The sequence below is a fragment of the Syngnathus scovelli genome, chromosome 6 (assembly GCF_024217435.2).
Source record: "Syngnathus scovelli strain Florida chromosome 6, RoL_Ssco_1.2, whole genome shotgun sequence".
Classification (NCBI taxonomy): Eukaryota; Metazoa; Chordata; class Actinopteri; order Syngnathiformes; family Syngnathidae; genus Syngnathus; species Syngnathus scovelli.
The window spans coordinates 16,639,034-16,655,000 of NC_090852.1; the positions used below are offsets into that span (position 1 = coordinate 16,639,034).

General features: G+C 44.4%; 1 protein-coding gene across 1 annotated transcript; it reads right to left on the reverse strand.

The window, feature by feature from the left end:
* Positions 1–658: 658 nt before the first annotated feature.
* Positions 659–3,007, reverse strand: LOC125970834 (uncharacterized). Its single transcript, XM_049723503.2, has one exon. It carries the CDS (start codon positions 2,006–2,008, stop codon positions 1,013–1,015), a length of 996 nt encoding a protein of 331 aa, XP_049579460.1. The 5' UTR covers positions 2,009–3,007; the 3' UTR covers positions 659–1,012.
* Between the last annotated feature and the right edge of the window lie 12,960 nt (positions 3,008–15,967).

A 15,967-nucleotide genomic window follows, 5' to 3' on the forward strand; every position in this document is an offset into this window, starting at 1 on the left:
TTTCTGCCACCGTGCTCCATTATGAGGCTGTCACACAGCATTAGGCCAGACGGCGGACACTTTCATGTGCGGATTAACACTTGCCCGTTGCGGATAATAGATATTTGCCTTAGCTAATCCTTTCCTCTGTTGATTTTTTTTTTTTTTTGTGGTGCTTGTTGCTTCTTTTAATAACTTCTTGCGAGCAAGCACATTTTCAGCAAGAGAATGTTGAAAATGTAAGAAGCCGGAACAAAGGCTGGTGTTTGACACAGATAAGCCGCTTACTGCGCCGAGTTTGAAATGGAAAATCGACTTTATTTCACTGCAACGCCGTCGAAGAATGGAATTGCTAGAATGAGTCAAACATCAATGCAAAATTACCCTATTTTTTTTGGAGTACGTTGTGAAATTAATTGAATCTAAAAAATTTTTGGGGGTTTGACCTGAGTTGTAACATTACAAATGTTAAATTTACAATTTATTTACAAAAAAAAAGACAAATACGAAATTTACAATTAAAATTAAAACATTTTAATAGTATTTTTTTTAAAGAATTTTAATGATATCTTTTAGAAAGCTGATAATAGTCAGTTCCACCTCCAAAATAGGCCAAATTTAACCAGATGGTGAGAAGTGTTGTTTTTTTTTCCATGGATGTCTTAATGTCAACATGAAATTAAAACACACATGGATACATTTATTATACATATGTTAAACATTATTACATCAACATGGCGTGCAGCAATATTTATAACATGGAGATGACAACCACACATTTCTTTGAGGTCTTGATGAAAAATTTCTTCCGCGTCCATTGACATCATGACTACAAGCGTAATTTACACACGCATGCGGATAATTTCTGTCCCACGAAAATGAATTCAAAGAACACATCAATCTGGACTCTTCTGGTTGTCTGAGAAGACGTTTCGCATCTCACCTGATCAAGCCTGCTTGGGTGAGAGACAAAACGTCTTCTAAGACAACCAGAAAGGTCCAGTTGCAATCGATTCGTTGCCCTCTAAGAACTTCACATATTTGGTGTCTGGGGGTTCTTGGTCCTGGGTTTTGGCACAGGTGAGGGGTCTTTGGTAGCAGCTTGCTCAGGCTGTGGAAGGTTCTCACCGGGCGTCGAAGCACTCGGGTGGCGAATTCTGGTGGAAGGTCCTGGAAAGGCTGGAGCGCCAACGTCAGCGGGGTTCATGGTTTCGTAATCTGGGCTGCTGAGCTCAGATCTCTGCTGTTTTACCGAAACCATTCTGAAACCTTCTTTCCCCGAAAGGCGCATTTTGTCCCGTCCTGGCCGGCGACACAACACGGCGACGATGACGAGCAGAAGAAGAAACAACGCTGCTTCTCCCGCCAGTATGGTGATGATCGTTTTGGATGTCAAACAAGACAGAGTTGACGGCATCGCCGGTGAAGTCGCCGGTGGATTTTTACAAACTGGACGAACAGTGTCGCTCTTCTCCGTGCTGAATCTGTTCCTTACCCTACATGTGAAACTCTTCTCCCTGTCCAGCGATACGTTCAAAGTCTGCTTGGTGGCACCCGATAAGATGACATCATTGACAGTCCACGAGAAGGACAAATCATGAGGATTGGCCGCGTGGCAGCTTAGATTGACGAACCCGATTTGCAGGTCACAGAGGTAACCGAGTTGCGGTTGCGGCACCTTGTCCAAGGTGCATAGACGGCCGGTCCACTCGCTGACCAAAGTCCAGTTGGGTTTGCGCACGATGGCCTGGTACAAACCCCCGCTGGAGAGCTTCAGGTTCTTCAACAGGAGCGATCCGGTCTTGGAGACGTCCTCCAGTTTCCCGACGGACACTCTGGTTTGCTCCCGGTTGAAAACAATGGTGCCGTTGTGAGTCCAGCTCAGCGCGTCCGTGTTGGCCAGTTGGTTATAAACAAACGGAAGCTCCACCATTTGTCCGACGGCGGCGTACAAGTCACACGCGTCCTTGTCGGCGCTCGCAAAGGATCCACGCAGAGCAATCGCGAAGAGCATGACGGCGGCGGACATGACTCGAGATGTCAAAAAAGGAGACAGAAAGCTAACAAGCAGTGTAGGAGGCTACTGGGAACAAGTGAACATTGTGAAACCTGTAAATCCTCTAGAGGAAGGAACTTGCGCTGATCAAGTCCACTTTCACTTCCCGGAGACGCCGGCGAGTGTTGTCGTGTTGCAACACTCAGACAAGCGTCCCGTGCTTGCATGGACGGTTTTGGTACTCCAGTTCCCTAAGACAAATAATGAATAATATTTTACAGAAAGCAATGAAAATGAATTACCTGAGCCATCGAGCTGAGAGGGCGGAGCTTGTTTGATGTGGGCGGGTCTTTGTGGGAAAAGAGTCAAAGCTTTCAAATGACCGTAGCAGACACATTGGCAAGGTGGAGACACATAATCAAAATTAATTCTGGTTTATAAAACTTTTTATGAGGTAAATGACATAAATCAGTCATCCGATTCAAAGTTGTCTAAAAATCCCCCAGCAGTGTTTCCAGTAAAGCGCATTGACGTCGACAATGCTAACAGCGTCATCGTCGGACTAACCTGGCATTCTCTAATTTCCGACAATTAGCGTCGGTTCACGACGGCTCTGTAAATCTCCGTCGCGTCAAAAATGGGCAGAGCGGCAACACCTGTTTGTCTCTGTTTCGCCGTCATTACGCATTTTCCTTCCCCGAGGCAACAGATGCATGGAAAATGTCAGCTATGTCCGCAGGGGGGCCAAATACAACGAATTCCTCGTCGCAAATGTTGTCCAAGATGACATCGGGCCAACTGGCAAATAAGAACGAGGTGTTGCCAGAGAAGAGCACACTGCTGTTTTATGTCATATAATTAACATGTAATAAGTTTCTTTGCTTTAATGATAGTTATGTCACCGAAGCATTCCACGAGTCAGCATTTTTTTTTTTTTTTTTTCTTCATCATGCCACAAATGATAGTCTTTGTGTAAACTTTCCATCTGCGTCTTTTTTAATTTTGAGATGCACTTATGGCTATGATTCTAGATTTGTATTATATTAATCATTGGAAGTTGATTATTTACAAAATTTATTTTAGGAAAAATAAATAAAATTTTATTTAATAAAAATAAAAATAAATTACTTTAGGACAAACAACAAAAAAGAGAATATTCCGAGCACTCGTTGAATCACGGGAAGGGAAATGAGGCACCACGTTTTCATCCCCAAAGGTCTTCTAAAAACGAGTCACGTCTGGTCCAAGCGGCTCTGGAGCATCCCGCTGTCAGCTTCCATCTGCGGCCTCTAAATTACACATCAGCCGAGCAGACTGAAAGCTTGAAAGGGGGCCAATTAACCCGCAGACGGACTCTTTGGGCCTCTGAAAAGGGCATTTGGTGTTTGGCGCAGAGGGCAGCGGTGGTAGCCGAGCTCAGCCGAGCCCAGCCACTAATCCTGGCCACTTTTAAATGTATTTTTTTAACAGTGGCAGTAAGCACATTAGAGAATTCCCTGCTCCCAGTAAGCAATTAGGAGTTGATCTGCTTAACTTTGGGCTTTTCCCTAAGCTTCCAATTAAAGATTAATTATGGGAGAAAAAAAAAGTGTTCTTTGAATGCATTAGGCTTGTTAATACTCGTTACTGTTTTAAATTCTATTTTGATTGTATTGATGCAAATTTTTCTACTAGCAGTACTTTGTGTGAAATACAAATTAGCATTACTTAACCTGATTAGCCAGCTCAACAAAATTATTAATGTTATTGATTTGATTCTGATTTATTTTTAATCAAGTGCATAACAATGTTAATAATTTTTAAAAATAAATATGTCTATTATTTATGATAAATGTTTGGTAAAAGTGTGTGGAATTTAAAAAATATTTTGGCAAATTATATGAATATTTTCATGTGTTAGGATTTTACATGACATTATTGCTTAATTGAATTTCATACATGCCAGACAGTTATTGTTGGAAATGAGTTGCAAGTTACAAAAAGTGAATGAGAACATTTAAAAATTCCGGCGTGAATATATGGGATGATATTATGGACAAGATGTCTATCTCCCACACAAGTACGGAAACGAGCGTTTGTCATGCATTCCCTCTGAGCTCCCGCTATTTCCCCCAAAATGGCCGAAGAGAGAAAAAACAGACCTTTGTTTTATGACAGAGTTCAAGAGATCACCGTTGATATTTCCTCTTGCATTACACGCTTCTTTAAATTGTCTGGGAGGAGAAAAATGAGAGGGGGGGGTCAGGGGGGGGCGCTTCAAACGCAACGCTGGGCCCGAGGGCTTATCGCGCTTGCCGTCACCAAGGAGGTTGTGTCATGTTGGTCATGCTCGGACCGGCTGCTTTTGGTCACTGAGGCACAATATCTGCGAGGGCGGGGCGAGCATCTTTGATGTGCAACGGGGAGGCACTGCACGGCGGGCGATCACTCATTTCCATCTCCGCCGAGAACAAACCTCCCGTCGGTCACTTGGAGTTCAAGTTTAAACAAAAGACCTTTTGCTCCAATGCTCATAGGCATATATTCTTTATCCTCTGCAAACAAAAACAAACTGCTCTCCTTTGCTAGAGGTCATGGCGCTTTCAATCTGTTTACTTGATGTGGATCAAAAACAAAACTTGCATCCAAAAAATGATCTGGGTGATGACCAAGCACTCAAGATGATACCTTTGAGGTTTCTTGCTGATAAGCTTGTGTTTGAGAAGAGACGGACGGCCTCATGGGTGCGGCGTCAGCTGATTCTATCTACATAAACAGCGATAAATAATCTCGGGAAAAAAAAAAAACACGACGTGCCGAAGGGAAAGTAGTCTTCGTTTCTGTTTGCACGTTTTTGTGTTCTGCTCTCGGTGCGTCGGCCCTCATTAGATTGCGCAGGTGTACCTAATGAAGTGTCCGCTCGCTTCGTCTCAGATGTGGAATATTCTCATTAAACTTGGCTTAAAAAAACCAGCTGTGCCTCATAAATGTTTTATCACCGAGGCCTTCGCGTGGCCTCATGTAGGGAACGTCTTATCTCAGCTGGAACACAAATCCATTCAGCAGTGACTTTAAATCCTCTTCATTTGTCTGTGATGCTCATTTTTTTTTTGTAGCGCCTTGCTTGATCACAGCAGAGTTACCAAAATTGGATATAGTATTTTAAACTATTTTTGGACAAAGAAAGAAGTCACACAAACGTTGAGCAAGAAACTGAAACTGAAATTTCCTTTGGTCTCTGCAGTACTTTTGCTGCCTTTGATTTCATCTCGAATACAACCAGAAATGTCGAAAATGAACAGAGAGCCGTTGGCCTTCAAAACAATTGGGCTTCCGTTTTTGCCAAATGTTTGGCTTGCTACTGGCTCCAAACGCCCACCTACAAATTACAGATATTGTCAGCGCAATTGTAAATCTTATGAACGAAGACTTGGGGAGGGAGGGGCGACGAAACTCGGTCTGCCCCCGACAGGAATGCGGCGTGGTCAACGATAAGAGTGAGATGTTGTTGTAAAACAGTAAAGCTTGCACATGCCACAGAGGCCTCTCAACCTCTGCTGATCTCATGATAGGCCTTCACTTTCACTCTCCACAAGAATTTGTTTACATTTTGCCAATGTCACTGCTTCAATACATATCGAATAGAGGTGTGACGAATAATAATCGATTAATCTCTAATTATTTTTGGTAAACGACTTCAGCTTCTTAACAACAGCTACTCTCCAATTTCTGTTCTCAGAAATTAGCGCTCGGCTCACGGTTAATCGAAACTAGCTATGTGCTCATTACGTTGTAGCATCTAGCTAGCAACGCGCGTCGGCTGGGTATGCCTAAATGAATCGCGGAGTCGCTTCTAAGTCAATAATTGTCGTCCCTGTGGCCGCGAATAGGATACATTTCTCACAAGATGCCATGCTAATGGCTAAGCTAACCTAAGATTGACACAGCTGGAGAGTCGACTTTTCACAGACGCCTAGCTGTAGCGAAGAACATTCAGCTTTGAAAATAGCACACAAATAAGTACTCTGGAGAAAACAACACATGATTAATTGACAAAATAATCAGTGTCAGTTACAGTCCTAATGGTAACTTGTACAGCGGGACTATATTACGATTCCATACCAAAAGCTTCCCTTGTAAAATTTGGATGCGGTTCAGGGGCTCCAAATAAAAATCTGAATAGAAACCTTATCTGCCATTTATAGGCAAAACGAAGAAAGAACTAATCCCTCTCTAATCTGAAAAATAATAAAATATGAGCCAGCAATATGTGTTATATGACCTGATCTCAGTGTCAACCCCAGCCGGCCAAGTATAGCTTAGCGAGCGCAGGTAACGCAGAGTTCATGGATAATCTGAGGATATCACAGTTCTTATAAACTCACAGTCTGCTGTGTTTGCGCTAACATTCCCAAAAGTCTTGACCAAATAGCACCGATAGCTCCGAAATCCACCAAAAGCCATTGGAAATAAATTGATGGTTTTCTTTGGGACGGTGAATAAGTGCTCACAAGTTCTCAGGATAAACAACGCGATCAAATGATGTTTGCAAAAGCCATTCGGAAATCATCGTTCCTTAAACACGATTTTGCATACCGATACGTGGCCAGTGGTGATGAGATGCCAACAGGGAGAAATTCGATATTAGCGATGAAGTCACGGCGTAAATGCAGGAAAGATGATGAAGCGGCGGCGAGAACACGCCGTCCCGCAAAATTACATTCCCTGCTTGACTTGAGGCCAACAAATTGTCAACACGTTCTTTTGGCAGAGATTCACGGAAAGATAATGCCAAAAATGAATTTCTGCTTGAAAAGTGAAAGCGTGGAAAAAAAAATGAAAATAATTATTTTAATACCTCAGTTAGCAATTTTATTTTCTTTTTTTTAATATTACCTTTAATTTTTTTTAAATATATTGTGTAATTGTTGAACGTAAGATTGTGGAAATAACTGACTTTTTTTTGTCCTTCCAATGATTTCAACTTGAATATTCCTGTGATTTTTTTTATTTGATTTTGTGTGGTTAGTGGCTGGAGTTTTCAGCCCCGTCAGCATCGGTGTGGTGGAGCGGGATAAAAATAGCATTTGTTTACATACTGCATTTCCCGTCACTCATCATACTCTCCAGTGTGAGTGAAAACGGCTGTGCCGCACAACACCGTGGACACACACAAGACACACACACTGGTTGATTAGCGTCGCAAACTAGCGCGACGTCTCAAGCCAGCCGGCGGCACTTTGCTAACGTCGTCGCTCACAACATGCTATCTGATAGCGACGTCTTCCCTTCTTTCCGCTCTCGGAGACTCGGCACTGTCCCGACCCGTTGGAGCGAGACCGCCTTTCCGGCGTAACACTGACCCGACCCTCACCGCTAATAAAAGCCAAATGTTATCAGGCTTTCAAATTCTTCCATCCTTTCCGTGACCCCGGCTCACAGGTACTTTGGCCCCGCGCTGACCTTGCGGACGTTGGGTGAGCAAGCCCTAATTGACTTCAGCAGAGGGGTTGTCAGGCCGTGGTGGACCAGAAGGGGTCAAAGGTCAACCTGTTGATTTTCTGCTCCAATTTAGATCGTCACACACTGATTATGGGTTGGGAATATAAACTTTGATTTTTTTCTTTTTTTCTAGCAAGGCTCAACTACGCCGGTGACCTTTGTTGGCAGTCATTGTGCGTGAAGCACAACAATCAGGTCAGCCAAGTTACCATTTCGGATGAACTTGATCCAAAATCCGCATCTCGACACTCTTTCTCTCGTCCCCGTGAGAATAAACGACTCTTTATAGCACCCGAGGAAGAGACGGCATGACTCGTCTGTCCTCGGAGGGATTACGCGTGCTCATAAGAGAGCGCTCAGCCATTCCTCGCATTCCGCACACATGAAAGTGTTGCCAGTGAAATATTGTGGCGGGTCAAGCTGTTTTACAACCAGAAATGTTGTTGACGTTGCTACGGTCAAGGGTGGATCGGAATCCAAGCGCCTCATTTTTTGCCCGTGCTCGCTGTTGTCTTCCACCATGTTTCCGTTATTGCTTGACACCATCCGGTTGTCACCGGTGACGGTCCTCGGCGCACGAATCCCGTCTCAGCCTTTGTCGCCCGGCATAACGGGCTCGGGAAAGCCACGCTTAGATTTATTACCCAGCTGCCCTCAAATATGTTCCTGCTTGACAGCGACCTCGGAGGAGGATTAGCAGCAGCCTCAGGCGGCCAAGTGCAATTGAATATTTATATGCTGCTGAGCTGAGGCAAAAAAAAAAAAATTGTATGCAACATTTTCACGGGCAACCAAAGTCTGACATGGATTAATTAAGCAAAGCACAACGGGACGAATCCAATTCGCTTTGATTTTGCTGAATCACGTAGTTTCACTTTTTTCCTCTTCCAAGCTAAAAAAAGTTTTAGTAACAACAGCATGTTTTCTTCAGAGCATAATTACTACGGTTTTATCTATCAAACGTTCTGGAAGAATCTACTGGTATCGGTCTGTAGTTATATTTCATGTCAAGATAATTAATCCAAAAATAGAATGGCCACTGAAGCTAATTTCATGTTTAGTAGGGAGAGACAGGGGGCGGGGCTTCCTCTTGCCCCTAACACAAAGGTGTACACTAAGTATTAACTTTGCCTTTCTAATCCCAATGCCGCAGAGAATAGACATGAAAGACTTTAACCTCGCCTTGGAGCCAAGAGAAGGCCTTTGGCCGCCATCTTTCTCTGCTGGAGCTCTTCATGCTGCTATTGTTCCATCAGCAACTCCAGCTGTCAGCGCCCTCGAGACGGCAAGATGAACGGCCGAGCCAAGCAGCCTGTTCGCTAAAGGGCCTGTCATCGACTCGTCCGGCCGCCGCAAGGATCCAACACGGGGAGAAACTGTACGAAAGGAATGATTACGTAAGAATCATAAAATGGAACGATACATTTTTTGCATTTTGCCGTTACGTCTTTTACGAGCAACGGACAGGCCTCAGCTTGGACTCTAACCGTTAAGTGTCGGGGGCTCGGCCCACCTGCCCGCCGGCCACACAGCTGCGGCACTCACTTAACACCGTTGCAATTCTCCCCACCCCCCCCTCTCGACTCAGGTGATGCAGAACCCGTGGCGGGCTTCCAGTGACGGATCCAAAGGCGACGGCTGATAAGAGCGTGAGGTCACTTCGACGAGTCAATGAAGCTAATCGTCTAGTCATCGACTCCTACGCTTGGCCTGCACCCCTCGAGTTCAACGGCGGGCCAAGAGAGAACGAAGGTAAAACGGAGAACGTCTCACAAACACGTCAGAGAAGAAAAAAAAAATCCCTCATGTAAACTGTTGGCAGTCAACCTCGCGATCACGCGATGCCTGTCAAAGAACTCGTTGAGATAACGGTCGACTGTCTGCGATGGTGCTCAGTAGATTTCGTATTTACTTACTTCCGACCACTTCGTGTTGTTGACTCAGCTCTGACGGACAGAGGAGAGTCTCGAGCCAGCTGTTTTTCCCGACGTGGAGCGTCACTATTGCTGTCAACAGCAATGGGGGAATAAACGTATTTGTCGCTTTTATCTGTGATGTGACATGTCGCGGCGAAGACGGAGAACACCTGCCACAGATTTCAGTGGGGGGCGCTGAGGCAGAGTGTGCTGCTTGCATGTTAGCAGCAGAGATTTTCTTTAAGTGAATTCTAATGCTGCGTGGCAAAAAGCCATTTTGAACTCTTCCACACATTTAAGTCATTGGAAAAGCGCCTGGAGACGTGTGAGCGATATCTCCACGATGGTTAACCATGGTGGCTTAGAACCCGCCACCAACCAGCGCCGCAAACCCCCCCCCCCCCCCCCCCCCCCCCCCTCCGCCAGCCCACTGTTTCCAGCCTAAGTGCTCTCCATTTGTCTGCGAGGATCAAATGTCCCACTCTGTTGATGAGCAAGCCTCCTTATAAGGTCTCAGCGGGGAGAGCCAAAGCCTTGAAGAGAAGCCGTGATAATACCGCACCAAATGGAAACAAAGCTGATTTGTATGATGCAAAATGTACATAAAGTGAAAATAGTCCAAACTGGTTTGTTGGAAAGAATACTAGCATGTCTGTGGTAACCATTAGCTGGGACACCTCTGCTAGCACTAGCGTAAGTGCTAATCTAGCTGGTGAATGTTACAAACTTAAATTAACTTAACTTTTAGGTAACCAAATACTGTCAAATACAGCAAAAATTGTTAAAGTTTGCATGTGTGTTTTTGGTCATGTGACATCTGCAAGCTGAGCCATGATTGGTTGTTACCTGAGCAACTGTGATGTCATTTTTAGTCGACGGAAAGTGGCAAAATGGCCGCCCTCTAAAATTGATAAAAACAGGATGCTTCAGTCATATTCCACAAACTCAATGTTAGTCAGAATCTTTGTATTATTGGTGATCTACAGAAACAGCCGAGCTAAATTAACAGAATTCTGCTAATGTAAATTAAAAAAAAATGCTTAGCCCTCTGTAACGTGCAAGGGGAATTTCCTGTGCTGGATGACGGCTGTTAACCTGAATGTGAAGGTTAATCTGTCTGGAAGAAGGTGATGGCGCTTTTCTTCTGCCTCGATCGAGACATGTGACCGCCAGTGTAAACACGCATTTGAGAGCGGGCCTTGTGCGAACACTGACTACATTCACAGCAGCGACACCAGTGTATTTGTGTAGCAACTTTTTATACACAACGGCAATGACTTTCTTCGTGTCAGAACCCTTTGAAAATATTTCAGTGATGTTTCACATGAACAGCATTGTTGCATTAACCTTTATGACATTTATGTATTGCTGCAACTCATTTTGCCTTTTTTTTCTCAGGCAGCACAAATGACTGACTAATGGCTGACAAACACTGATGAAATTTAAGGTAACAGCACAGTTACATACATTTAATTTATCGACATCTAGCAACAGTTAATTACGAGTGATTTATGGTTTCATGTTAGAAAAAGTGCGGGTGCTCGGGAAACACACATCCATCAAGCTAACGACATTTATTTTTTGCTTATTGGCGTGGCTGCAAAATGTGAAGGAAATGAAGATTGTAGTGACAGATTCAGGTTAGGTTGAGTCAACCCTGATTATTATCAATATATCCACCAGAAAATACATTCTGACAAATATCGGGGGGCTTAAATATATTTTCAGTGATTAGTGGTGCACATTGACAATGAGCAGTGGCCTTAAATGCCTGCCAGTCAATATTGTTCATCCCAAAGCTCTTTTAAAAACGTTTTGTGGCTGAAAAGCTTGAGTCTGGACATTGTTTTTGTGTCATTTTCCGATGTTTCATTCAAGCCCTAAAGGTTAATCATCACGGCTCCAATGGTTTGCCTGCAATGCTTGTGCGCTAGGCTAAAGTTCCCAGACATGCAGTAACACAGATAATGAGTGAGTGGAGCCAGACAGGGGACAATCAGTCTTGTGTGTGTGTGTGTGCATGTGTGTGTGTTCGTGTGTGTTTCATTTTTCATTTTGCACATGAAGCTTTTTCCCTATTGAGTTCTATGAGTGACTTTACATGAGAATCTTGCATGTATGTTCATTGTAATATGTGCTTGTGTGTCTGCTAGAGAGAAAAAAAAATCATCCAGCGAGCCAGTTGGCTGGCCGGGCAGTGAGTGAGTCAGGCCCCGGGGCAGTCTGGGTAATTACGGGCGAGTCATGAAGGCCAAATGGAATGTTTACTCGAGCCCGGGGGTCAGCAGGACCTATGAGAGCGCTCTTCAAAAAGTCCTCGATTTGCAACGTGCCACTTTGCTGTTGCCGTCAACCTAATTAGGAACAAAAAAAAAAAGGCATGCCGTGATTCTGAAATGGTCTCGTCCCGGGACTGAAGCTCACCTGACCTCTAACACGGTGCGGTTTTAGGATAATAGGCTGGCAAATGTATTTTTTTTCCCGAGGCAGGACATAGTCGGTAAACACTCAAACTATAAACAGCTTTGTTTGACAATCCCGCCTATGCTCTACGTAAACCTCACAAATCAACTTGCCGAGTATGATCTTGAAGCTTAAATGTTAGCTGCCCGGGCTGCGGCCCAGCTCGAGGCTTTTGACCTTTAACCCCGCAGGCCAGAAAGTTTGTGGTGGTGAACCGATGTGGGTTGCAGGAGGTCAAGCTTCTTGCCGCTTGGATGGAAGACTGAGACCATGATGTCATGATATGAGTCACAGTCGCGGCCATCAATACTTTAGAGACGATTGTGGAAGATGGTAGCACCAAGTTGAAGGGATTTCTCGCGAAGCTCCCCGTGTTGACTTTCCTGCGGCCCGAAATCCACGCGACAGAGATGGCCGGCCGGATAGCAGCGTAGCTTCCCACCACAACAAAGCGCCCCGGGCCTCCCGCTTTGAGGCCGGCCGATCCTGAAGCTCCGCTGGAAACGGAGCTGTGAATCATATCAACATCAAACGAGGGGAGAATGTTTTTACTCCCCCAAACGGAGCTTGTCATTGGTCTGTGGTAGAGTGACTGATTTTAAAATGGGAAACAGACACTGGATTGGATACAAGAAGAAATTATTTGCTCGTGGAGGCTTCCAGTAACCTGCTGCTGGTGACTCGTATTAGCCAATGACAACATCATCATCATCCTGTGTGGTGCGAGAATCTCAGCTAGTCAGAGCGGCGTTATCCCTTTAGTATGAGGTCAACAGTGGTGCCATAGGGGCAACCCCCACCGTCACTGCCATACCGACCATGCATGCACGCTCCTGGGAGGGAGATATGTGGAGGTTGTGTTACCCTTTTTATCCAAATCTGCAATCTCAAAAGTCATTTCAGAAAGAAAAACAGGATGAAAAAGAAGGTTATATCTGGATTGGAATGAAATACTTTGAGGGAGATAAACGTATCATGTCGGAATGGGAGTCAAGTATCCCAAATGGAAAAAAGTTTTCATTTTAATATCCTGAATTGACAGAAAGTAGAATCGATTTTAGACCAGGTGAAAGCCGGTCTAAGTTGCGGCGCAGGTGGTCGATTCGATCCTAGTGCAGGCAGACGGATTCTTCTACCTGCATCGACAAAATGAAAGATTATTACCTGACCTATATTGCCTGATTGCCAACTCTGCATCAGTTGACACTTTAATAAGCGTCACGGATAAAACCGCCAAAGACAACGAAATTCCGATCAAGCATGCCAGCATACTGACAAGTGTAATAGTAGGCAGGTGTTAAGCCGAGTGCGATTCCAGTAAGACAACTCTGCCATCTGCACGCTCGGGATGTGCCGCAGCTTGCCAGCTGTCCACGAATGCCCCAAGTGTCTCATGCATTAAAGAGAAGCGATCAGGCTCTTCGCTAGTCCGTTCAGGGCGTGTTCCGATCGAGTCTATTCAGTCACCTTCGGCATCTGACTATAATTACAGGCCCTGATATTTCCGGCTGAGCTTTACAGTGCTAACAGAGTAATAAGGCTCTTTGTGGGAGGAAAAAAAAATCTGTTCAAGATGGATTGAAATGTTTAATAAAGCTACATTCTGTTTGCTTGTCCAGAGAACGACCGGCGCACATGTTCATGTCCGGGTGGCGTAATTGCAGAAAGCCACGGTGCGTGTAAAAGGTGTGTGCAAATGCTTGGATGTCTTTTTTTCTGGAATGCTGAGACTTGAGAAAACATTTTTTTTTTTTGGGTGGTGGTAAAGTGGAATGAAAACAAGGTGCAATGAATGCACCAGTGTCTCCTGGGTGTGCTGATGAGAGCCAGAGACCAGACCTAATCCACCCTGGTGGCGAGACGCGGTACAACCACGTGTGTTCATGATTTGTGTTCATTTGACAGCGATCGGCTCATGAGATTAAAATAAAAAAAATTGTGTTCAACTGAGTTCATTGCTTCACTGAGGGTAAACATGCAAATGTTTCGGTCTTGAGCTACAGCGGCGAGCTGGCTCGGAAGTGAACATCTGTTGATGATCAGCATTCCAGCAAGGTGATGTTCAGATGACGCAAACCGAATAAAGCTTTTTTGTCTGTGGGATCCAGTTAGAAAGCTAATGTTGTTCTTCACGCTTAGTTTAATGTACATACTCGGTGACAAAATGATGCTCACAGAAACTGAAAGATTCATTTTCTCTTTTGCCTTTCTTTTGAGTGTAATGTCAATGTGGACCACTAGATGGCAGGTGGCTATATAGTTTGACTAATACATAAAAAATAAATAAAAATCAGGAACTATTTCATCTGAAGATTATTGAATGGCACATGCTTGTTAATCCTGCTTTTTACACCTACACAATGAGACTGCTGTAATTTCGTTTTATAATTGTCTTTGTTTTATGTACCAATAAAGACCTTGAAGCCTCTTTTTCTTTGACAGCTTGAAGACAAAAATAATACAAGTCCGACTTCAAAGCAGCATTGTAACTTTTGTCATTTGTTTTTTTTTATAGCTCACGCCTGCGAGGATAAACCCAAGCGCAGTTCCAAAGGCCCGAGAGCAGCGAAGACCATAAAAACCGAGTCACCAAAGAAGTCTGCGAGCTTCACCTCTGCCCTCGACACAAGCCTGTTAGCGTGCACTGTTTAGTCCGATAACCTGACAGGAGAGTTTGGGTTTCAGCATCAAGATTCTTGAGCAGGCCCAGCTGTCTCCTGAAAGGACTCGATGGACACCTCTCGGAGTAAAGCGGCGACATCTTTGCCTTCATATAAAAATAACACAGCCCCATTTCCATCACCAAGCACTTCATTAAAAAAAAAATCTTTGCTCACGCGGACACTTTGGGAATTCCGGTCTCCGTTGTGACCCAAATAGAAGACCACACCTACACGGATGGAAACATGAGCTCTTTGAGAGTGGACGAAGGAATATTCCTCAAAGTGAAACCATATGAGGCCACTCTTTTCCTTCACCGTGTTTGCGTGCCGCGGCCTCGCCGAAAGGAAAGGTGACAGCAACGCAGAAGCCAACGCCGTTTATTTGTGTTTTTCACACTTTTAGCCAGGCTGTTCCTAATCTTTGGAATCATTAAACGTACCCCCTGAGGACAGCCTGAGGACAGATTGGATTCAGAAAGACACATTGTTTACATATTTGACTAAGATGTTGAAAGTTTGCTGTCAAATATCGTGAAGGGGCAAAGCCACCGTTTTGCTACGACTTGCGCGCAAATGTGGCGGGACTACGAAAGAAGCGCTTCGACAAATAATGCTGAAATGACGAAATTTGAAGGCAAATTTATTCATCTGCGCCATTTAGTTTGTGAAGGTGGAATTGGCTGTCATTTTTGAGGCTTTGGCAGCTGAGACCACACCGCTCATGGACATGCTGTTCTCAACAGTCAAATGTGTTATCATTCAATGTGCAGCGGCGCAGAGCCGCCCGGCGTCACACTGAGAGCTGTTTCTAATACGACTTTACCCATGAAGATGCGGTGTAGTTCCATGCAGCTACAACCACAATAACAACAAGCATCTTGTTCAACCAGAAATGGCATGTACAAGCTGAGAGATGCCTTGAAGGACTGTAATGCTAGCTAATGTATCGCACACACCATATGGGGATGATATCGGAGCAATGGGACTGATTGGGTGCTTAGATGAGATTTGATGTCCGTGATTTTGAACAGGAACCCATATTTTATTATTTGTATTAAAAAAAAAAACGCCATGTCAAGCCATAGCATTGTCTAATGGGGAAAACATGTCTTTTGTCTTGTAGCTAGGCTTGTTAGCATTTCAAAGAAAAATATGTTTAAGAGCATTGTCTGTCTCCATGCTCGTTAAAATGGCCGTGCTTTGTAAAATTGTCGATGCTATTCGTTTGCCTGTATATGGTGGTGTGCATTGTGTCCGCACGAGTGAACGATTCATTCAGTGAGTGAGTGAGTGAGTGAGTGAGTGAGACTGAGTGAGTGAGTGAGTGAGTGAGTGAGTGAGTGAGTGAGTGAGTGAGTGAGTGAGTGAGTGAGTGAGTGAGTGAGTGAGTGAGTGAGTGAGTGTGTGAGTGAGTGAGTGAGTGAGTGAGTGAGAGTGTGAGAGTGTGAGTGAGTGTGAGAGTGTGAGAG